Source organism: Grus americana, chromosome 21 (assembly GCF_028858705.1).
Source record: "Grus americana isolate bGruAme1 chromosome 21, bGruAme1.mat, whole genome shotgun sequence".
Taxonomy (NCBI): domain Eukaryota; kingdom Metazoa; phylum Chordata; class Aves; order Gruiformes; family Gruidae; genus Grus; species Grus americana.
The window spans coordinates 6,304,915-6,321,330 of NC_072872.1; the positions used below are offsets into that span (position 1 = coordinate 6,304,915).

A 16,416-nucleotide genomic window follows, 5' to 3' on the forward strand; every position below is an offset into this window, starting at 1 on the left:
TGTAAGATGATTTCCAGGAGGAGCCAGTTTTGGGAAGAGGAGTGCAGGGCCGAGGATCAAGTGGCAATGTCTTGTCCCGTGGTCAGATTTGGAACAAGGGGGATGTGGCAATACAGGACGGGGATCTGTTAGCAGGGGTGTGTGCTTCGGTGTATGCACGTGCAGACCCAGAAGAGCAAGGGGTGTTGCAAGCCAGGAGGGAGATGCCTTGGCAGCAGGGGATGAGTGGGCAGGGAATGGCTATCGGTGCTACGGGGACATAAGACTGGGAGAGCAAAAGGGTGCGGGGTTCGCTACGGGAGAGGGATGTGGGGAGAATTCGCTTCACGCCTGCTGGTGCCACCTTTAGTAGAATAAAGTAATGGTTCCTCAGCTAGTGGAAGCATAAGTAATAGGTGTCCAGTTTGAAGGTAGCTTAGAGCAATCTTCTCTGAGGGTGGGGACTAATTTTCAGCTTAGGAGCTGCCTCTTTATTACAGAACATTCCCGTAGTCTGCTGTAGTTGAGAAATCAGCCGTACCAATTCTTCATTAGGGTCATACCTTAGTGCTTGTGATACCATCACTGAAATATCTGTCCTCTTTGGAGCTCCTTACATCTGAGCTGCACGTTTCCCGCGTGGAGCAAAAATTGATGTACAAATGGGACACACTGTTAGAGTCACGCAGCGATGCTGTAGGAAGGTATAAATGCCGAGTCCCGGCTCTCTGCTCTGGCTGCCAGGCTATTGTTCTGCTCTGATGGAAAGCTGCCGTGACAGCCGTCGCTCTCGTAGAAATTAAAGCCGAGCAGCAGGAAACACAGCAAGTCGTTTCAGGTCCCTTTCCTGCTGCAAGCTGCACGGCAAGCTCTTCTGCAAACGTGACCAGAAGGCTGCCAGCGGTCCAAGAAGCAGCTGCTCTCCTGCAAGCCCATCACCCCGAACCGCTGCCCAGCCGAGGGCGGGGGACCCCAGCCCTGTCACTGGGTGCGCATCCCACCGTGCAGCTCCATGCTCACCGAGTTGCATCTCTCCTGGGGTCCCGGCGTCTGTGACAGCTGCTTGTCCGGTTAGGGAGGTGTTCGGGGGCTTGCCTCTTAGGAGAAACATCTTGTCAGAAGGGCTGAGATGTTTATTAAGCTGCCACATTGCTAATGTGTTTCGTTAATAGCATTAAGGAAATCAGAGCATGTCTTAATCAGATAAAACAGAAGGGCTGCCGAGAGAGTTAGAATCCTGTGTCTCTTTGGAGTAAAGTTCAGTTAGCTTCCTCTTCAAGCCATACACCTGTGCCAGATAAATTTCATATTTTAAACCTTCTCATACTAAAGTGCTTCACTGGCTTGTAAAGATCTAGAATCAGAAAGAAGGAGGAAATGTGTGTGAATTTAAAAAAAAAAATCCTGTCTTTATTCTCAGCTCATAGATACTGTTTGCATGAGAGACTTTCTTCACTCCCAGCTTTTCAAAAAAATACATTTCTTTTGCCATAAGATATATTACATTTCAGCATGTCATAGTTTATATATATCATTCTGACAATGCACTTTATTATGTCATGGTGCCTATACCTGTATAGTCCACACATAACCTTTTATTATTTTTGTTAACTATGACACAGCAATAATAAAAATGACAAAAATAATACTGAAAGCCGTGCCTTACAGAAGAGTACAACTCTCCTAGCAGTGAGATGCACAACTAGCAGGAGATAGAGAGCCCCTGAGGGAAACAGCAAGATTCTATTTTCAGTATTGCTTGTAAAGTCTCCACGGAATCGGTGTGATATTTCCCGGTCCATGTGAAACCAAACATCTCAAAGCACTCAGTGGCGGAGGTATCTTAAGAGGTGAGTTACGCAGCAAAATGAAGCGTCTGGCTGATGGTTTTGCAGTGGACTGGGTGGGACTGGGACCCCTGTGGCTTAGTGGTGGGCTGGTGCTGTGTCCTGGGTGGCCTTTCTCCTTCAGGAGGATGGGAACGCTTCGGACTTGGTCTCCTCCCGGCATACTCCATGGTCAGGACCACTTACCTGTCCTTCATTTTAAGGGTGGGCACTGGTGCAGTGTCATCAATGCTAGCGTTTGCACGCACCCAGAAAGGGGAGATTTATTTTTTTCCCCAGAAACAGCAATGTAGAAAGGGCATTGAGAATTAAAAGACCAGCTTAGCTCATTTTAAACTGCGTTCAGGTACTGCAAGGCACGGGACCGAAGCCTGCAGTCTGAATGCATACCCATTCTGGAATTACCCCCAGAACATCTGCCATCTTCCTGGGCAGGGCACAAAAGCAGGCATCAGGGAAAACACAGGTTTCCAGGAGAAGCGTGTCTGACCAGAGAACGTCTTCCTTCAGCAGCTGAGCTCAGCTTGCCTGTTACACCTGCTCAGGCGTTTCTGCTGATCTGCGCTGCTGGAGCTCGGGTAGCTCAGAGCTTGAGCGTCCAGCAGAAGGTCTTGGCAGCGGGAGGGAGGGAGGGAGCTATCTGCAGGAGTGGCTGAAATGTAGGCTCCTCCTTTTGAGTTTCTCAGGGTTGTTCGAAGCCATGTGAGAGAACTCCCGGAAGATGTCCAGGTAGGTAGCATCTCCTGCAAAAATACACAGGAAGAGGCATTAGTCCCAATATTTTTGCTTTGCCTTGCTTTGATACTTCCCACCCAAGGAGATCATGGTGCATCGGGCCATTTTCACTCGGAACTCATGACTTTCATCTGGATGTAAGAAACAGCTCTACGTGTGATACAGAGACAGAGCCCAGCTCTTTAGCCTTGCACTGCCTCGGAGGGTTCTGGTTTGGCTTTCCATTCCTTGTTAATAAGAACGGGATTATTCGTGAGTTTGCGTATGTAAACATGCCCTCAGGACTCTCACTTCACAATCAGATTTGGGATAATTCCTCCCTTTGGTGCTTTTTTCCAAAGCCCAAGAGACAGTAGAGAGACTTTTAAGACTTGAAGGAGAGAGCTGTTCTGGAAGCTGAGCGCTCTGAAACGCAAAGGCCTTTTGTCGTGCCACTTGTGCAACAGCAGAGCTTCACGCAGTCGGGGCCATAGGGCTTGGGATTAGTTTGCTGGAGACGCTCTTCAGCCAGGAACGGAGATAAGGTAACTTACTAGTTGTCTGGCTTCTCTTCTGGCAGCCAGCCTTTTCAGAGCTTGTTGTGGCAGGTGCAACATCAGTGCAGGTTGTGGAACAAAACAACAACCTGCTGAAGGGCACCGTCAGATAACAATTCTCCGTGACAGCTGACTCAAGGCTCTGTTCCAACCACCAGTGAAGGCAAAGAGTTCAGGTGTCCCAGCAGTGGCTCTACGATAGAATCTCCCCTGATGCAGGAACGGTTTCAGATTTATGCTGCAATTCTAGAGATAATTAGGCACCCGCATCCCATTAACGATACCTCTGCTTGTATGTTTGCTGCTTGATGTTCTAGGGCAATTTTTGCCATGGACTAGGCTCATTTTTACCTGATGATGAACCCGTAGCCACGGGGGAAAAGATAAGGGAAAGATCCCAGGTATTCACCTACGCAGGTGCAGCTACCTTTAGTCTTTCGTACAGAGCTCCTGTGCCCTTTGCTTGACAGAAGACACGTCCTGGAGAGTCACTGAGAGCGTAGATCCACAGCTGCTGTGAGCCGCATAGCTCCAAGGCACATCATCTGTCAGCGCTGGTGCAGCGCTGAGGGAAGAGAACAGCTAATACAAAAACGCGGTTCCACAAAGCCGAGTCGATAGCAGGATCTGGTGTAACTTCATATTGATTCACAAACTCGGCTGGAGAGAATGGTCTGTGTCCAGCTGGCTGTGAGCGGACAGAGAAGGCTGCAGCTTCCCCTCGCTCGCCCGGCGGTGCTCCCTGCCCTGGGGGCATCCTCCAAGGAGCATTCCTCCAGCCGCTCCTCTGCTGCCGGCTCGCAGGACAGGTCCCTCTGCGGATGTGGTGTCCCCTTCCACCCCAGCTCATGGGTGAGCACACCGGGATGTCAGAATTGTCTCTTTTCAGTATACGCAGAGCGTCCAGCCCAAAAGGTCTCGAGAATAATAGTCTTCGGCATTGTCCGTATGCGGGTGGCAAAGGTTTATTGTTACGGCAGGCTTTAACCAGGATCTGTTGATTTTCAGGCGCACCAACGCTCAGGAAACGTACGGGTTTGTACCTGCCACAAACTTAACTTGACCTACCTGTTAGCTTGTGTTGAGAGTCACCCGAGCCCCTCCTCGACTGGTGGGACTCGGCCCGTTTCCCTGCCCCTGCCAGCGCTGCCCTGTGCACGCAAACACATCCCCCTGCGTTACGGTGGCTCCTGCCTTGCAGCCTGCCAGACCACCGTCCCCTCCCACCAGGGACCCGCGCTGCCCTGCATTCGCTGTGGGCATCACCCCAGCTTCCCAGCATTTCCACCTGCTCCGCCACCACCGAGTCCTCCCCACCTTCCCTAAATAAAACGCGCTCCCCTCCTGGGAGAAGGGAAAATCCCACCCTTATGCGCTACATAGAAAACGAGTAGCTTTTCTATGAGGACAACAGACTCACCTCTCCAGGGTTTATTTAGAATAAATCTGCTGTCGAATTTTTGAGCATACCTGGTGCCAACAGATGAGCAAGTGCTGAACTGGCTGAGTTCTGGCGTAGAGACCAGGTAACAGCCACTTCTCCGCCTCTTTGATCCTGACTTAGTTTTGACACCAGTGGGATGGGGTCAGAGCGGCACTGTGAGGTTGTGGGACAAAGAATTGCTATTACCTCCTGCCAGGGGCCTGATCACGTTGGTAAAATCACAACTATATCCTTGTTCAGTGAGATCGCTAATCCTCCTGCATACTGGTAAAATATTTGTTCTGGCAACGCTCAGATTTAACTTCAATTACAATAATCCTACTGTGGTAGTAAAGTATCAGTCCCAGATTTTTTAAGATATTTAAGCACTTAATCCTCATTAAATAAAGAAGGATAGTGACAGTCTTTTGGAGACTTCTGTAATTGCATTTTAGTCTTCAGTGCATTTATGCCTGTGAGGTTGGGTGAGACCATATTATCCATTTTAGACAAGAAATAGAAAGGCAGGAAAATAAAGGGCTGACAGCAGGAGTCAGCCATGTGTCTCCCAAGCTCTGCGCTCATAAATTTACTGTAAGACCATGCAGCTTTCCTTCCATAAATGCCTTAAACGCTCCTGATTTCAAAGTACCCTTCCTATTTAAGTCCTTCACTGAGTTCATGAGCCGACCTGGATTCATTAATTGGGATCTGTTTGTCCCTCCAGGGGAAAACAGAAGCTATTCCACAATTTTGCTTTCCCTGCGTTTGTTTTCCAGGCTAAGTATGATAGAAATCATGAGGCCAGGCCAGTCTTTCTTTTCTTCTTCTTCTTTTATTTTTCTGCCACAGACACACAGTATGAGAGAAACCAACGGGCGGGAGGATTGCACTGTGATACGTGGGAAATGGTGGTCCATGTGCAGAAGATTGATATTTTCATCTAGTGCAAGGTCTCCTTTTACAGGATAGCCATCAGCAGGGCTCCTAACATACCAAGCATTAACTGATTCAGGTACTCTGAAGAAATATGAATGGGTGAGATGGGGGGGTGTGGGGTGTGATGTGAGCCTGTCACCTTTACCCCAGCCTTCTTCCAAAGCACCCTGAAATCACATCATCACAAGACAGTGTCACAGAAACCCCCAAAAATGCAGAGTATTTATGTGGCATTCCAGAGGAGAAGGAAAACAGGTTAAAATGGTTTTCTAGATCCAGTTAATACAGGCAACAAGGCAAGAAACCCAACATAAATAAATCAAGCCAGAGGAGGAGGAGGGAAGGAGTTTATCTAGATTTTTATTAACAGTGTTTCAAGAGACAATAGAAGAGAAGGGGGGGGGGGGGAAAGGCAGACACCACAGCAACAGTTTTAAAATTGTACAAAGATAATAACATACAGAATATCTGGTTCCATAGTTACAGTCAGTACAGGCTGTGTAGGGAAAAGGGGGAATTAAAAAACGTGTTACAAAGTCGTACTGAAAGCAGGCGAGTGAAGGAGGTTAATAGGTTATAGCGTATTTACAGCAAGTGCCAGCCCCCGGTGCAGCAGCCCAGCCATCCGGGGTGGAACAGAGCCGCGTTAATCAACCACACTCAGCAGCTTCGACTTGGCTAAAGAACTTCTTTCTCTCGGTGCTGTTTAGATAGGAAGAGGCTGGCTGGGCTTTCTCATCTCAAAGGCTTTCACGCCAGGCTGCCAGCCTACGTAACCCTATAGTAAGAAAGGCTTACTCTGTTTCTGAGATTCAGCAGCCACAGGTCTCACGTAGAGGGCTCCCAGGATGGGGGATCCGCACTAACATTCGCGTGGTGCTGGAGGGACATGATGGAGGGAGGTCAACTGAGACAGGGCTACAGATCCATTGGCAACCTGAAGGCAACCACCTGGCCGCTCCCAAGGCATCAGCGAGCGGAGCACGAGGACGTACAAACTCAACACGCTCCTTCGTGGCCCTCACTGCGAGGAAGGTGCTAAGTGCTGAGATGTGTTCGTGGAGCAAACGCTCCTACTTCAGCTAGCCTCTCTAGCCATCTCAACTGCTGCACTAGAAACACACGTGGTCCTCCTCATGCCTTGGAAACCATCTTAGCTACTACCCCCACCTCTGTCCCTCATCCCCTCCCCATAACTATTCAGCTGTCCTCTCCTCCCACTAGCACAGTGGTGGGTATATAGCTCAGAAGGGATGTACCCCAGCCCAAATTCCCTACAAGGCTGAGGAACCAGCAGGCAGACTGATACGAATCACATTCCCATGGAAACAGCACTCTATAGTTTGGAATCTCAAAGAAATCTCGTTTCTTCAGAACTCCCACTCTCCTTTCTCCTGCTCAGTCCCTCCTTCCCCACGTCCCCTTCTCCACATAACAGCACCGCACACTCACACGCGTGCGCACTCACACAGACGTCTGTCATCAGCTAGCCAATGGGTTAATATCCCATTTAATCCATTCATCCTGTTTTGTCTTTGGTTGAAAGCAATAATGCTCGGGCAGTGAGGAGAGAGAAGTGGGTCCAGGGACAGTCGAGCAGCACAGAACAACACGGTAGTTCAGCAGGAGACGACGACCGTGTTGTGGCCACTGGACGATTAGTTAATCAGTGCATTTCTTTAGGAGGCCCTGTTTTTCTCTTGCATAAGTAATGGCCATTTTTCCTGGTCTGAGATGTTATTGATCTATTTTATGCTGATCACAGTCTCAGCTTGTCAAATCTTTTTCTTTAAAAGCATAAATTCTTCCGATTCCATGTTTTTCCTCCAGACTGCTCAAAGAAATTTCACACTGCAGAGACCATCTCAGAGACAACAATACTAAAATAACCTGAGGCTTCCCTGGATGACATGCGGAGAGGGAACACAGAGGGTATCATTTCAACTTGCCAGCAACCCGAACTCATCCCATTTAGGAATCGGAGACATGTGGCAGACCCCAAAGGTTCACACCTAGACTACCTGTCCAGGCACTTGGTTACAGGGTTTGGGTCGAGTCAAACAAAAGCTAGGACAGGTATGTAAATATTCACCCAGATCTCAAAAAAACTCAAAAGATGACAGAATCTGCATGGCTGAGGCAATGGTTTGGGTCTCTTTGTGTTTTGACAATGCCTGGCATGTTGCTTTCTAGACAAAGGCAAATCTCCTCATGTTAACTGTGGTTGCAACCAAGTTACTATCATATAGATAACATACGCACTGTTTGAAAAGAAAGGAAGAATGAAAATAGAGTAGTTTTGGTGTAAGATATTTCAAACAAGATTGTACAACACAAGTACAGTTGTATTTGAAGAAGGAAAAAAGCGCAACTGTTCATATCTAGTCTTCCCTGTAGCCTGGTTGGCCGTTTATTTTTGTGAAAACAAACTTTCTGTACAACTTGCCCGCTCTCCCCTCCAAACTTCTAAGCACACGCACGCGCGCACACACCCCAATCAAAAAAATCAAATAAACACAGAAAACATTGAGAAGTGCCTCCTTAGCGTTTTTTCCTGGAGAACCTTTTTGTTTTAGAAACTGCAGGATGTACTAAAGTGTTTGATTATATTCCAAACTAGAGGCATTTATAATGCCTCACGATCTGTATAATGAAAATAGAAGAGAAAAGGGAGGGGGGGAAGGAAAATTGTGTGTGGGGGGGAAAGGCAGGCTTTGAAAAATATTCCCTAACGATGCTACAAAAAAATCCTGACATTAAATACAGACAAACTGTATTGAATAAAAATTGCACTAGTCCTCTGGGCACATCAATAATAAATTAAATACTTAACAATTTCACTGATTAAAAAAGACAGCACAAAATTCATAACAAAAGAACATAAAACCCCCCAATACTGTATGTAGGAAAAGTGCACAAAGTTGCTTTATACATTGAATCTAAATAAAGTACCAATACATGTTAAATAGATAAATTGTCTGGCAAGACACTGCTTTTTGCATCAGTATTTACATATGTTTTAACTTCATGTACTTCAGCAGTGAGTCTGAGCTTCAATGGACCTAACCGTACGTGGTTTTTGTATTGTTCTCATGAGCCACTAACGCTGACCGTGAAATAAAATGACCCGAAGTGGAAGCCACGTCTCCAGTTCTCACTGGCTTACAGCAAGGATCAGTTATATTTCTAACTTCTCATAAAAAGCTGGAAAACCAATTGGGGTGTTTTAAGTTGCTGTACACGTAAAAAACCTTGCTAGACAATGACCACGCTGAAATTCATTCACAGAGTAGGACCATGGCAGTGGCGAAAGGGCTGTTTCACTTTCGGGATCTTTGAAGCACCCTGAAAGACGCCGGCTTTGCTTCGGTGTGGCCTTTTTCTAGGCAAGGGCACAACTCGAGGGGACGTCAGCCCTGAACAAACGTCTGACTTGATGCAGATTGGTATAAAACGGGATAGGATTACCAAAGAGAATTTGTTACGGAGAAGCTCTCCGCTCCTAACCCAGGAAGCAGAGCGAGTTCTTGGCTGGATGTTGGCTCCCGAGCACTTGAGGTGCTGATCTGGATGCCGCAGGGTGATCTGCGCGATCTCACCATAAGCAACGGTTACAGCCCTGCTGAAGGCAGGCACGTGCTTAAGGGCTTTGCTCTATTGCTAGGCTCAGCACCACAACCCATTTCACTGGACAACAACGTCCAACGCCATCGGAGCTCTGCAGAGAGCAGCGAGCTCTGCAGGGCGTTTCACACAGATGATTTCTAAGACTACAGGTTTGCTCCCGACCCCACTCAGACTGATAGTAACGCTACCGCCAGCTGCGGAGTAAGCAGGCTCGACTGCAGCACCACACAAGTGAAGGCACCATCCTGCTCAGTGGGGAAGCCCGATTAGATTTAGGGTGACTTTTACCAGAAAGAAGACAAAGTCCAATGCAAAGGACTGAAAGATGAAGCTCCATGAGAATGTAAAGCGGGAACCTTCTGTAATCCCGCACCAGAAACGCTGAGTGGGCAAGCGATGCCGGCTGCCCCTTCACGTGGGTATCAGGAAGATAGATATCTAACCCAGGGCACATCAAATGCAACCTGAAGGAGACCATGTAGCAGCACTGCAGCAACAGCTACGCGCAATGCACATCTGCCCACATCTGGGATCGCTTACACAGGTGAGGCCTGGAGTCAGCGCTCTCCTCTCAGCGATACGACTCCAGCATCACATGTGGGAGCTACAATCAGAACATGGTACCTACTCGCGAAAAAAGTTTTCCTCTGAACTGAAGATTTAAATCCCAGCATTCCTCTGAAACTGAACTGCAGCAAGGATGGCATTTTACACCGCACCGTTTCATCCCACAGGCAGTTCCGAATCACTCCTGAGGGTGCCACAGCTGAACAGAACAGACGAATACCGACCAAGGGATCCGCCCTCTGCCAGCTGTTAAGGGCACATCCTACAGCTTCCGCTCTGCGAAGAGTTCAGAGGGAGTATCGCCTGGTTAAAGACTACAGGATCATTTCAGACCAGGTATCGAACAGCTAAGACGGGAGAATGCAAGTTCGCACCGTGCACTCCCCCTCCAACCCATCGGCGCGCTGGGAATCGCCAGGGGCACGCAAGCCAGGAGTTACGCAGCCCCAGTTCAGCAGCAGCACGCTGCGTGCAGAGCGCTGGCCTCCCGGGACGGAAAGAGCGGGGTGATGGACAAAATACCACGAAAGGCATTGCCGATGCTAAAAGGCTGATGGGGCCACGCTCATTAATATTTATTTTCCAAAATCAGTGGAAGGAGACTGTTTATTATTTAGGGAAGCATGAAAGGCCCTGGGGCGAGATTTTGCGCTGCCATTGATGTGCAGCAGTTTCAGCAGTCACCAGGACCGTTTCAGATTCACAACAGACAACTGGGACTGAGGTCAGAACTCAGCACTTGGTGCATCCCAAAGCTCCGAAGGGATCCGGAATGAGAAAGCTACAAGACAAAGATGGACTTCAAGACCCAGATTGCACAGACAGAAAACTGCGGTCTGGCTGCAGCAAAATATGGGACAGCCCTTTCCTAAGGAAGCAGAGACTCTCCTCCTTGAACTGAGAGGACACCCTCCTGGAGTCTAAGCGGAGTTTCTTTATTGTTCTACTTTTAGATGTGTGGGTGGACACTGAGTGCTGCTGGTTCAGTCTCTGAGGGCTTCAGAGAAGAGCAGGATCACTGTTGCTCCAGTATCTGAGGACACCATTACGTCAATAGAAACAAACCTGCAAAGGTTTAATCCACCAAGGGCTGCAGCATGACAGCAGGCAGTATACAGAAAGAAGTCAAACATGTATTGGATGAAAAATAACATGATTGTGTATCACTGCTGACGTAACGCAGGAGGATGGGGAGCTCTGCCTGGGATTCTTGCATTCCCTGCGGATCTCGATCCCCTCAAGATCGCAGCAATATCCGTAAGGCACTACGGCCCAGCCCCAGAGCCAGCAGCCTAGGTGCCCAGGCAGGCTAAATACCGGTTGTGGACTGCCACCCACGAGTCCCGAAAAACTCTGCTGTCAAGTGCAGATGAGGGCATTCTGAAGAGGCTCTTGCAGGAGCGCATCTCAGCTTGGCATCCAAATTCCCAGCCAGAGGATAATCTGCCAGTGGTTTGCACGCTCTGTAAACCCTCCTGAGACAGGATTACATGACTGCAGCATCTCTGCAGAGCTACTGTAGCATGATCTCCGTAACACAGACCATCAACACAGCAACAAAGTGCTCCAAGTAGAAACACATTCCCCTGCTCCAGCAAAGAATAATACAAGAAGGAAAAAAAAAAAAAAAAAAACACAAAACCAAGAAGATTCTGCCGGTCATTGGAATTGGGGAACTCAAAAGCCCCTGGGCCAGCTGCTGAGATGCCGTACTCACATGCTTCAGCATGCGGGGGGAGAGCACAGAGGGGTACACATGCAAGTAGAAGTCTCCTCCACAGAGATGCTAAATCAGAAATCTGAAGTGACCAGGAAGCAAACTGAACCAAAGTCAAATTGCATCGTGCAGCCAGCCATTTCGGCAGTGGGAGCTGGACGTGGCTTTTCTTCCCTGACGCAAAGCCCGTCGCCAGCGACAAGCTTCTCCCAGCCTCAAAAAATCAGCACTGCCGCTTCTGTAACACCGTGCAGATTGCATCTTGGCCCAGGAAGCAGGCGAGCTATGGCTTTGACCAGCTAGCCACCAAGGGCAAAAAAAGGGGAGCGTGGCTGCTATAGTCCTGAGAGCAATTAAGGTGAGTAGCCATCGCTCTCAATCCTACCCCTTCTGTTGTGCCTTCCGGAGCAAAATCTCTCTGCCCCATAAAACAGCCTGTTCCTTACTTAAAGGTCATCCTTTAGTTTTCTAAACTGGCCCCAGCAGTCCCCAGACGCTGCAGCAGTCCCATGAGAGAGAGCAGGCTGCTGGTCACACTGCCAGGACAGAGGGCTCCACGTCAGAATCCCAAACAAACAGTTCAGACGAGAGCTCAGTGCATGGTAACTACACTGAAGCAGAGACAGGTTCGTCTGATCGTATTGTTGGTGGGTTTCTCCTGGTGATAGAGGGTTTCCATTTCTTCTTTCTTTCTCTTTTTTTTTTCTTTTTTTTTTTTTTTTTAATGCTAAACTCATCTCCCATACTTTTCACACACTCAAGTCCACACGCCATGGTCTGTGGTTATGCCCTAGGAGTCTCCTACACAAAATCAACCATCCAGTAGTCAAGCAGGAGAACTTAACACTAACAGGAAAGACCCCTTTTCCTTCCTGTGTGCAGCTCAACCTATATGTGCAGGCATCAAAAACAGACCAATCTGCAAGAAACACCAATATACCAAGGATGGGGCTCTCGGGGCTTCTAGAAATTCAGCCCAACTTCAAGACAGCAAAGGGGAGGTGGGGGAGTCGTCACTAACACTCATCTATATTAAGGCTGATGAACTCCTGTATACACTTCCTGTACTGCAGCTCAGTAGGGCTGTTGCTGGGATATTGACCTGGTTGTCCAAAGGGGCCCTCTGCTTCTCGCATCTCCTCGTTCATTCGAGCCAGACGCAGCCTAGAGCGAGACAGAGAAAGCACAAGGGAGAGGTTTGGTTAAGCCTGGTGGCTATTTACAGGCAGCGTTCCTCTATACAGGCACTGGGAAGTCCTGTCTGCACTTACAAGGTAACTATGTCTGCATTGGCTGCCTGGACAGCAATACTGAGCGGGTCCTGCCCGTCGCCATCCACCGCATGCTGATTTGCCCCTCGCTTGAGGAACAAGCAGACCTGACTGCAGAAGGAGAAAGAAAAGACGATCAGAGCAGAAATTCCAGCTCGCCCACCCCACACTGCAGAGGGCACTGTCCTTCCACAGCCAGGCACAGCTTCACTTATATTGGTCTAAAAAACAAAAAAATAATCAGGAAACGCTGCGGTGGCACGGAGAAAGGAATGGGTGTACAGGGGCCCAATTAGCCCTTATCTACCATCACGGGGGCAATTCTCCTTAAGACAATCAAGTTACTGATGAGATATAAAAAGGCGTGTTTTGCAAATAACCTATCCAGCAAACCCCAGCTCCCTTGCCCGCCTCACCCCACGACTCTCAGCGTTGCCACTGAATCTCAGTCCAAGGGTGCTGGAGCACGTCAGAGCAACGTGCAAAGAACTTACCCAGTATGGCCTAGGTACGTGGCATGATGCAAGGGAGCCCGGCCTCGGATATCTCTTTGGTTAACATCTGCCCCATTCTGCAGCAGGAATTCACAGGCTATCAAGGAACCCTGGCAAGGTAAAGGGGAATTTCTAACTAAATTCAGCCAGCAGTACCGAGAGGATGCACGAGAACGTACCAGGCTGTAAGCCGCCCGTTGTCAGCGCACGCTGAACCAGAGTCAAGACCTCACATCCGCAAATGTGGCCTCCCAGCCGCTCGCATAACGTACCCCCATCACAGCTTGAATCAGAGGAGTTTTGTTTTCATCTTCGTCATTCACCCAGTTGATCTCAGCACCATGTGCCAGTGCTTCTGCCATGAGAGGCAGGTTTCGGGCTTGCGCTGCCTTGTAGATCAACAAGCCAGGATGCAGCTCCCTCAGGTCCTCCAAATCTGATGCCTCCTGTTCAATCTCTGCTTCACCGCTTGACTCCTCTGACACCTCGCATTCTAAGAGGCAGAAAAGGATGGAGAGGGATTACCCAAAAGCTTTGCATTTCCAGTTTCTTACATTCCCTGTTGTTCTTGGCACCAGACAGTCCCAACCATCCATCCTGCCTTCGCACTAGCCGCCTCCCCACCCTACGACGCTCACCTTCCTCTGTCACGCTGTCCACCACAGAGCCAAACACCAGGATATCGGTGCTGCCATCTGTGCTTCCTCCAAGCCCGCTGTCACTGCTCAGACCTGCAGGGCCAACAGAAGACAAACCAAACGCATTTTAATACACAAGCATTCCAGTACCAGGCACAGCTGAGACCACAGGGGAAAAGGGCTGCGCAGAACGTCACACACACATTGCACCGGGCACTGCTGGCAAGGGAGAGGGGGACTGCTATCCCATTTAGCCCCAGTCAATAAAACTGCCCAAGGAAAAATTGCAAAGCCTTATGGTGTCCGTGTCCCCACGCTGCCCTTCATGCAGGGATGCTCCGACATTGCCATGGCACTTTGGACTGTTGAAGACAGCCCTTGCTGCAATCCATGAGGGACGCCGTGACGTAGACTGGAGCAGAGCAGCAGCAGAGACAGCTTTGCAGCAGGTTATGCCGTGTCATAAGCAAATAAAGATCCCTGTCTGCTTTTACCACTAATAATCTCAGTTTCCACTCTATCCATGCTCTCCCCAGAGCTTTTCAGTTGTCACTGGGGCACTTGCCAATGCATTGCTCTTGTGACAGATTACTGACCACAACTGGGCCAAATCACATCAATAGCGTGTATCTCTAGCCAAGCTCTTAAAGCATTGTCCGTTCGCTCATCCACCTTCACGGATATCCCTTCCCTTTCCCCACAGTGCTTCCTGCCTTCCCCGCTGGGCTGGTGAATGTTACAGGACAGCTGACTCCATACGAGAAACGGAGTCATGAACTGATGAAGCAACTTGTCCAAGGACACGCAGTGTGTCAGTGGCAGAGCAACTTTTGTACCTTTTCCAGCTCGCACCCAAAAGCAGTCAAGAAAATGACAGGAAGGAAGAAGCACGTGCAGGAATTGCCCCTGCGGGAACCGGGGTGGCACATCGTCTTTGTCCTGAGGAATGCCTGGCTCCCTTGGGAACTCTGGCTGGACTCAGCTTCTTGCTGCTTTTAACTTCCCAGTGACTGTAAGGGCTGGGAGTGTCTGTCCTCCCAGAACAAGAGGTTAATTCCCTGTGACCTACCCCAAGACCTAGACTTCAACCATTGTGATTAGAAGGAAAAACAAGCCAGGTTGTAGCTGACAAAATGTTTCTAAAAATATGAGCTGAGTAGACTTTGCAAAGAGTAACAGCAGGAAAGCCTGCAAGAACTAAAGATCTGAGCCTTGAAAACCGTAGCAGAACAAGACATCTTAACCTTAAAGGCTGTCTGTTGAAATCTTCAGAGCAGCTACAGCTAGGTCCCCAATAAAGAAGTCTCTAAATCAGTGGTCCTGAAATCATGGCTCACAAGTAATCCTTCAGCACTGTTCTCAACAGCCAAAGGAGATAATGAAGCTGCAACAGGAAAGGTTTAAAGTGGCACATAACGTGCGTATCTTTTTTTGGATTTGCTGTCAGAAAAATCATTGCTGCTTTTTGCACAAAGCAAACATACTGCTTGGTGAGAAGATGCTCCCCATTATGTCAGCACAAGTAAGGAGTGATTCCAATGAGGCCACATGGCACTACTCTAGATTTACATCAAAGCAAGAAAGGAGGATCTGGCTCATATCACATGAATATTAATACATCAAATTCCCAGTTCTGCTCCCACTGAATCAGTGATAAAATTCATATTTTCTTCTACAGGAGCAAGATAAGGCTGTTGAGCAACTCTGAAGTCCTGCATCTCCCGAGTACTGTTTCTGTTGACTAATAACGCCAAATTCCTTGAAACTGGAATTGCTATTAATAGCACTGATTCAGACAAGCACTAAAGCACCTTCTTCACTGATTTCAAGAGATAACATGTACTTTTAAGAAAGCCTGTGATTTTCTGGTGTGCTGACTCAGGACCTTAAATATTTCTCCTAAGTTCATACAATAACAAGCAATGGAGCTATGAAGTTTTTAAAAGTCACCGCTCCCCAGCTGAGTGTGATACTGGACCACACGACTAGCCTGAGAGAGATGTGGAGCATTTGAAGTAAACACTTCTTCCTATATGCCATAAGATCCCACACGTACAGGATTGGATCCTTTATCTCGTCTGAGGGACAGTTGTTCCTTTAAGATGTAGTACCTCGACTGCTGGAAACCCTGTGCTTTTTGAAAGCCTGCCAGCCTGTCTTTCCCACAAGTGACTGGTAATGTACGGGCTGAAAGAAAATACACAACTGCCTCTGAAGCTTGGTTTGGAACAAGTAAAATTTGAGTGTCTCTTTTGCTGCTAGCTGCCAGAGCGTCACCTTACCTCCGTCCAGGAGGAACGGCGTACCGCTCCCACCGGGACCAATGCCACTGCCACTCCATGGGCCACCTGTTAGCGGATGCTGCATAGAGATGTGGCTGGCACCTAGAGGAAGGTGGACGGAATATGAGGGGAGTTCATCGTCACAAACACAAAAAGAAAAATTGTCCGCAGTAAGATTTGCTAAAAAAGGAAAAAAAAATTAAAAGCCAAAACTAAACCCAGAAAAAAGCCAATGGAATGCATAGTCTGGGAATAAAAGATGTTGGGGAAAAATCCCATCCACCAGAATGCAAACACCAGGGACTGACTGGATAGGATATTAAAATAATAAGTGCAATAAAAGAGCAACGGGCTGGAGTTT

The 16,416-nt window shown here is 48.4% G+C and overlaps 1 protein-coding gene across 1 annotated transcript in view; it reads right to left on the bottom strand.

Annotated features, from left to right (window-relative positions):
• Positions 1-2: 2 nt before the first annotated feature.
• Positions 3-16,416, bottom strand: part of ACAP3 (ArfGAP with coiled-coil, ankyrin repeat and PH domains 3) — a 97,744-nt gene continuing 81,330 nt past the window's right edge. Inside the window, exons 20-25 of the mRNA XM_054849649.1 lie at positions 13,774-13,866; positions 13,408-13,628; positions 13,136-13,245; positions 12,642-12,752; positions 12,473-12,534; positions 3-2,569 (exon numbers count right to left, since the gene is read on the bottom strand). Of these exons, the coding sequence (XP_054705624.1) occupies positions 2,463-2,569; positions 12,473-12,534; positions 12,642-12,752; positions 13,136-13,245; positions 13,408-13,628; positions 13,774-13,866 (704 nt within the window). The 3' untranslated portion in view covers positions 3-2,462. The remainder of the gene's footprint in view (positions 2,570-12,472; positions 12,535-12,641; positions 12,753-13,135; positions 13,246-13,407; positions 13,629-13,773; positions 13,867-16,416) is intronic.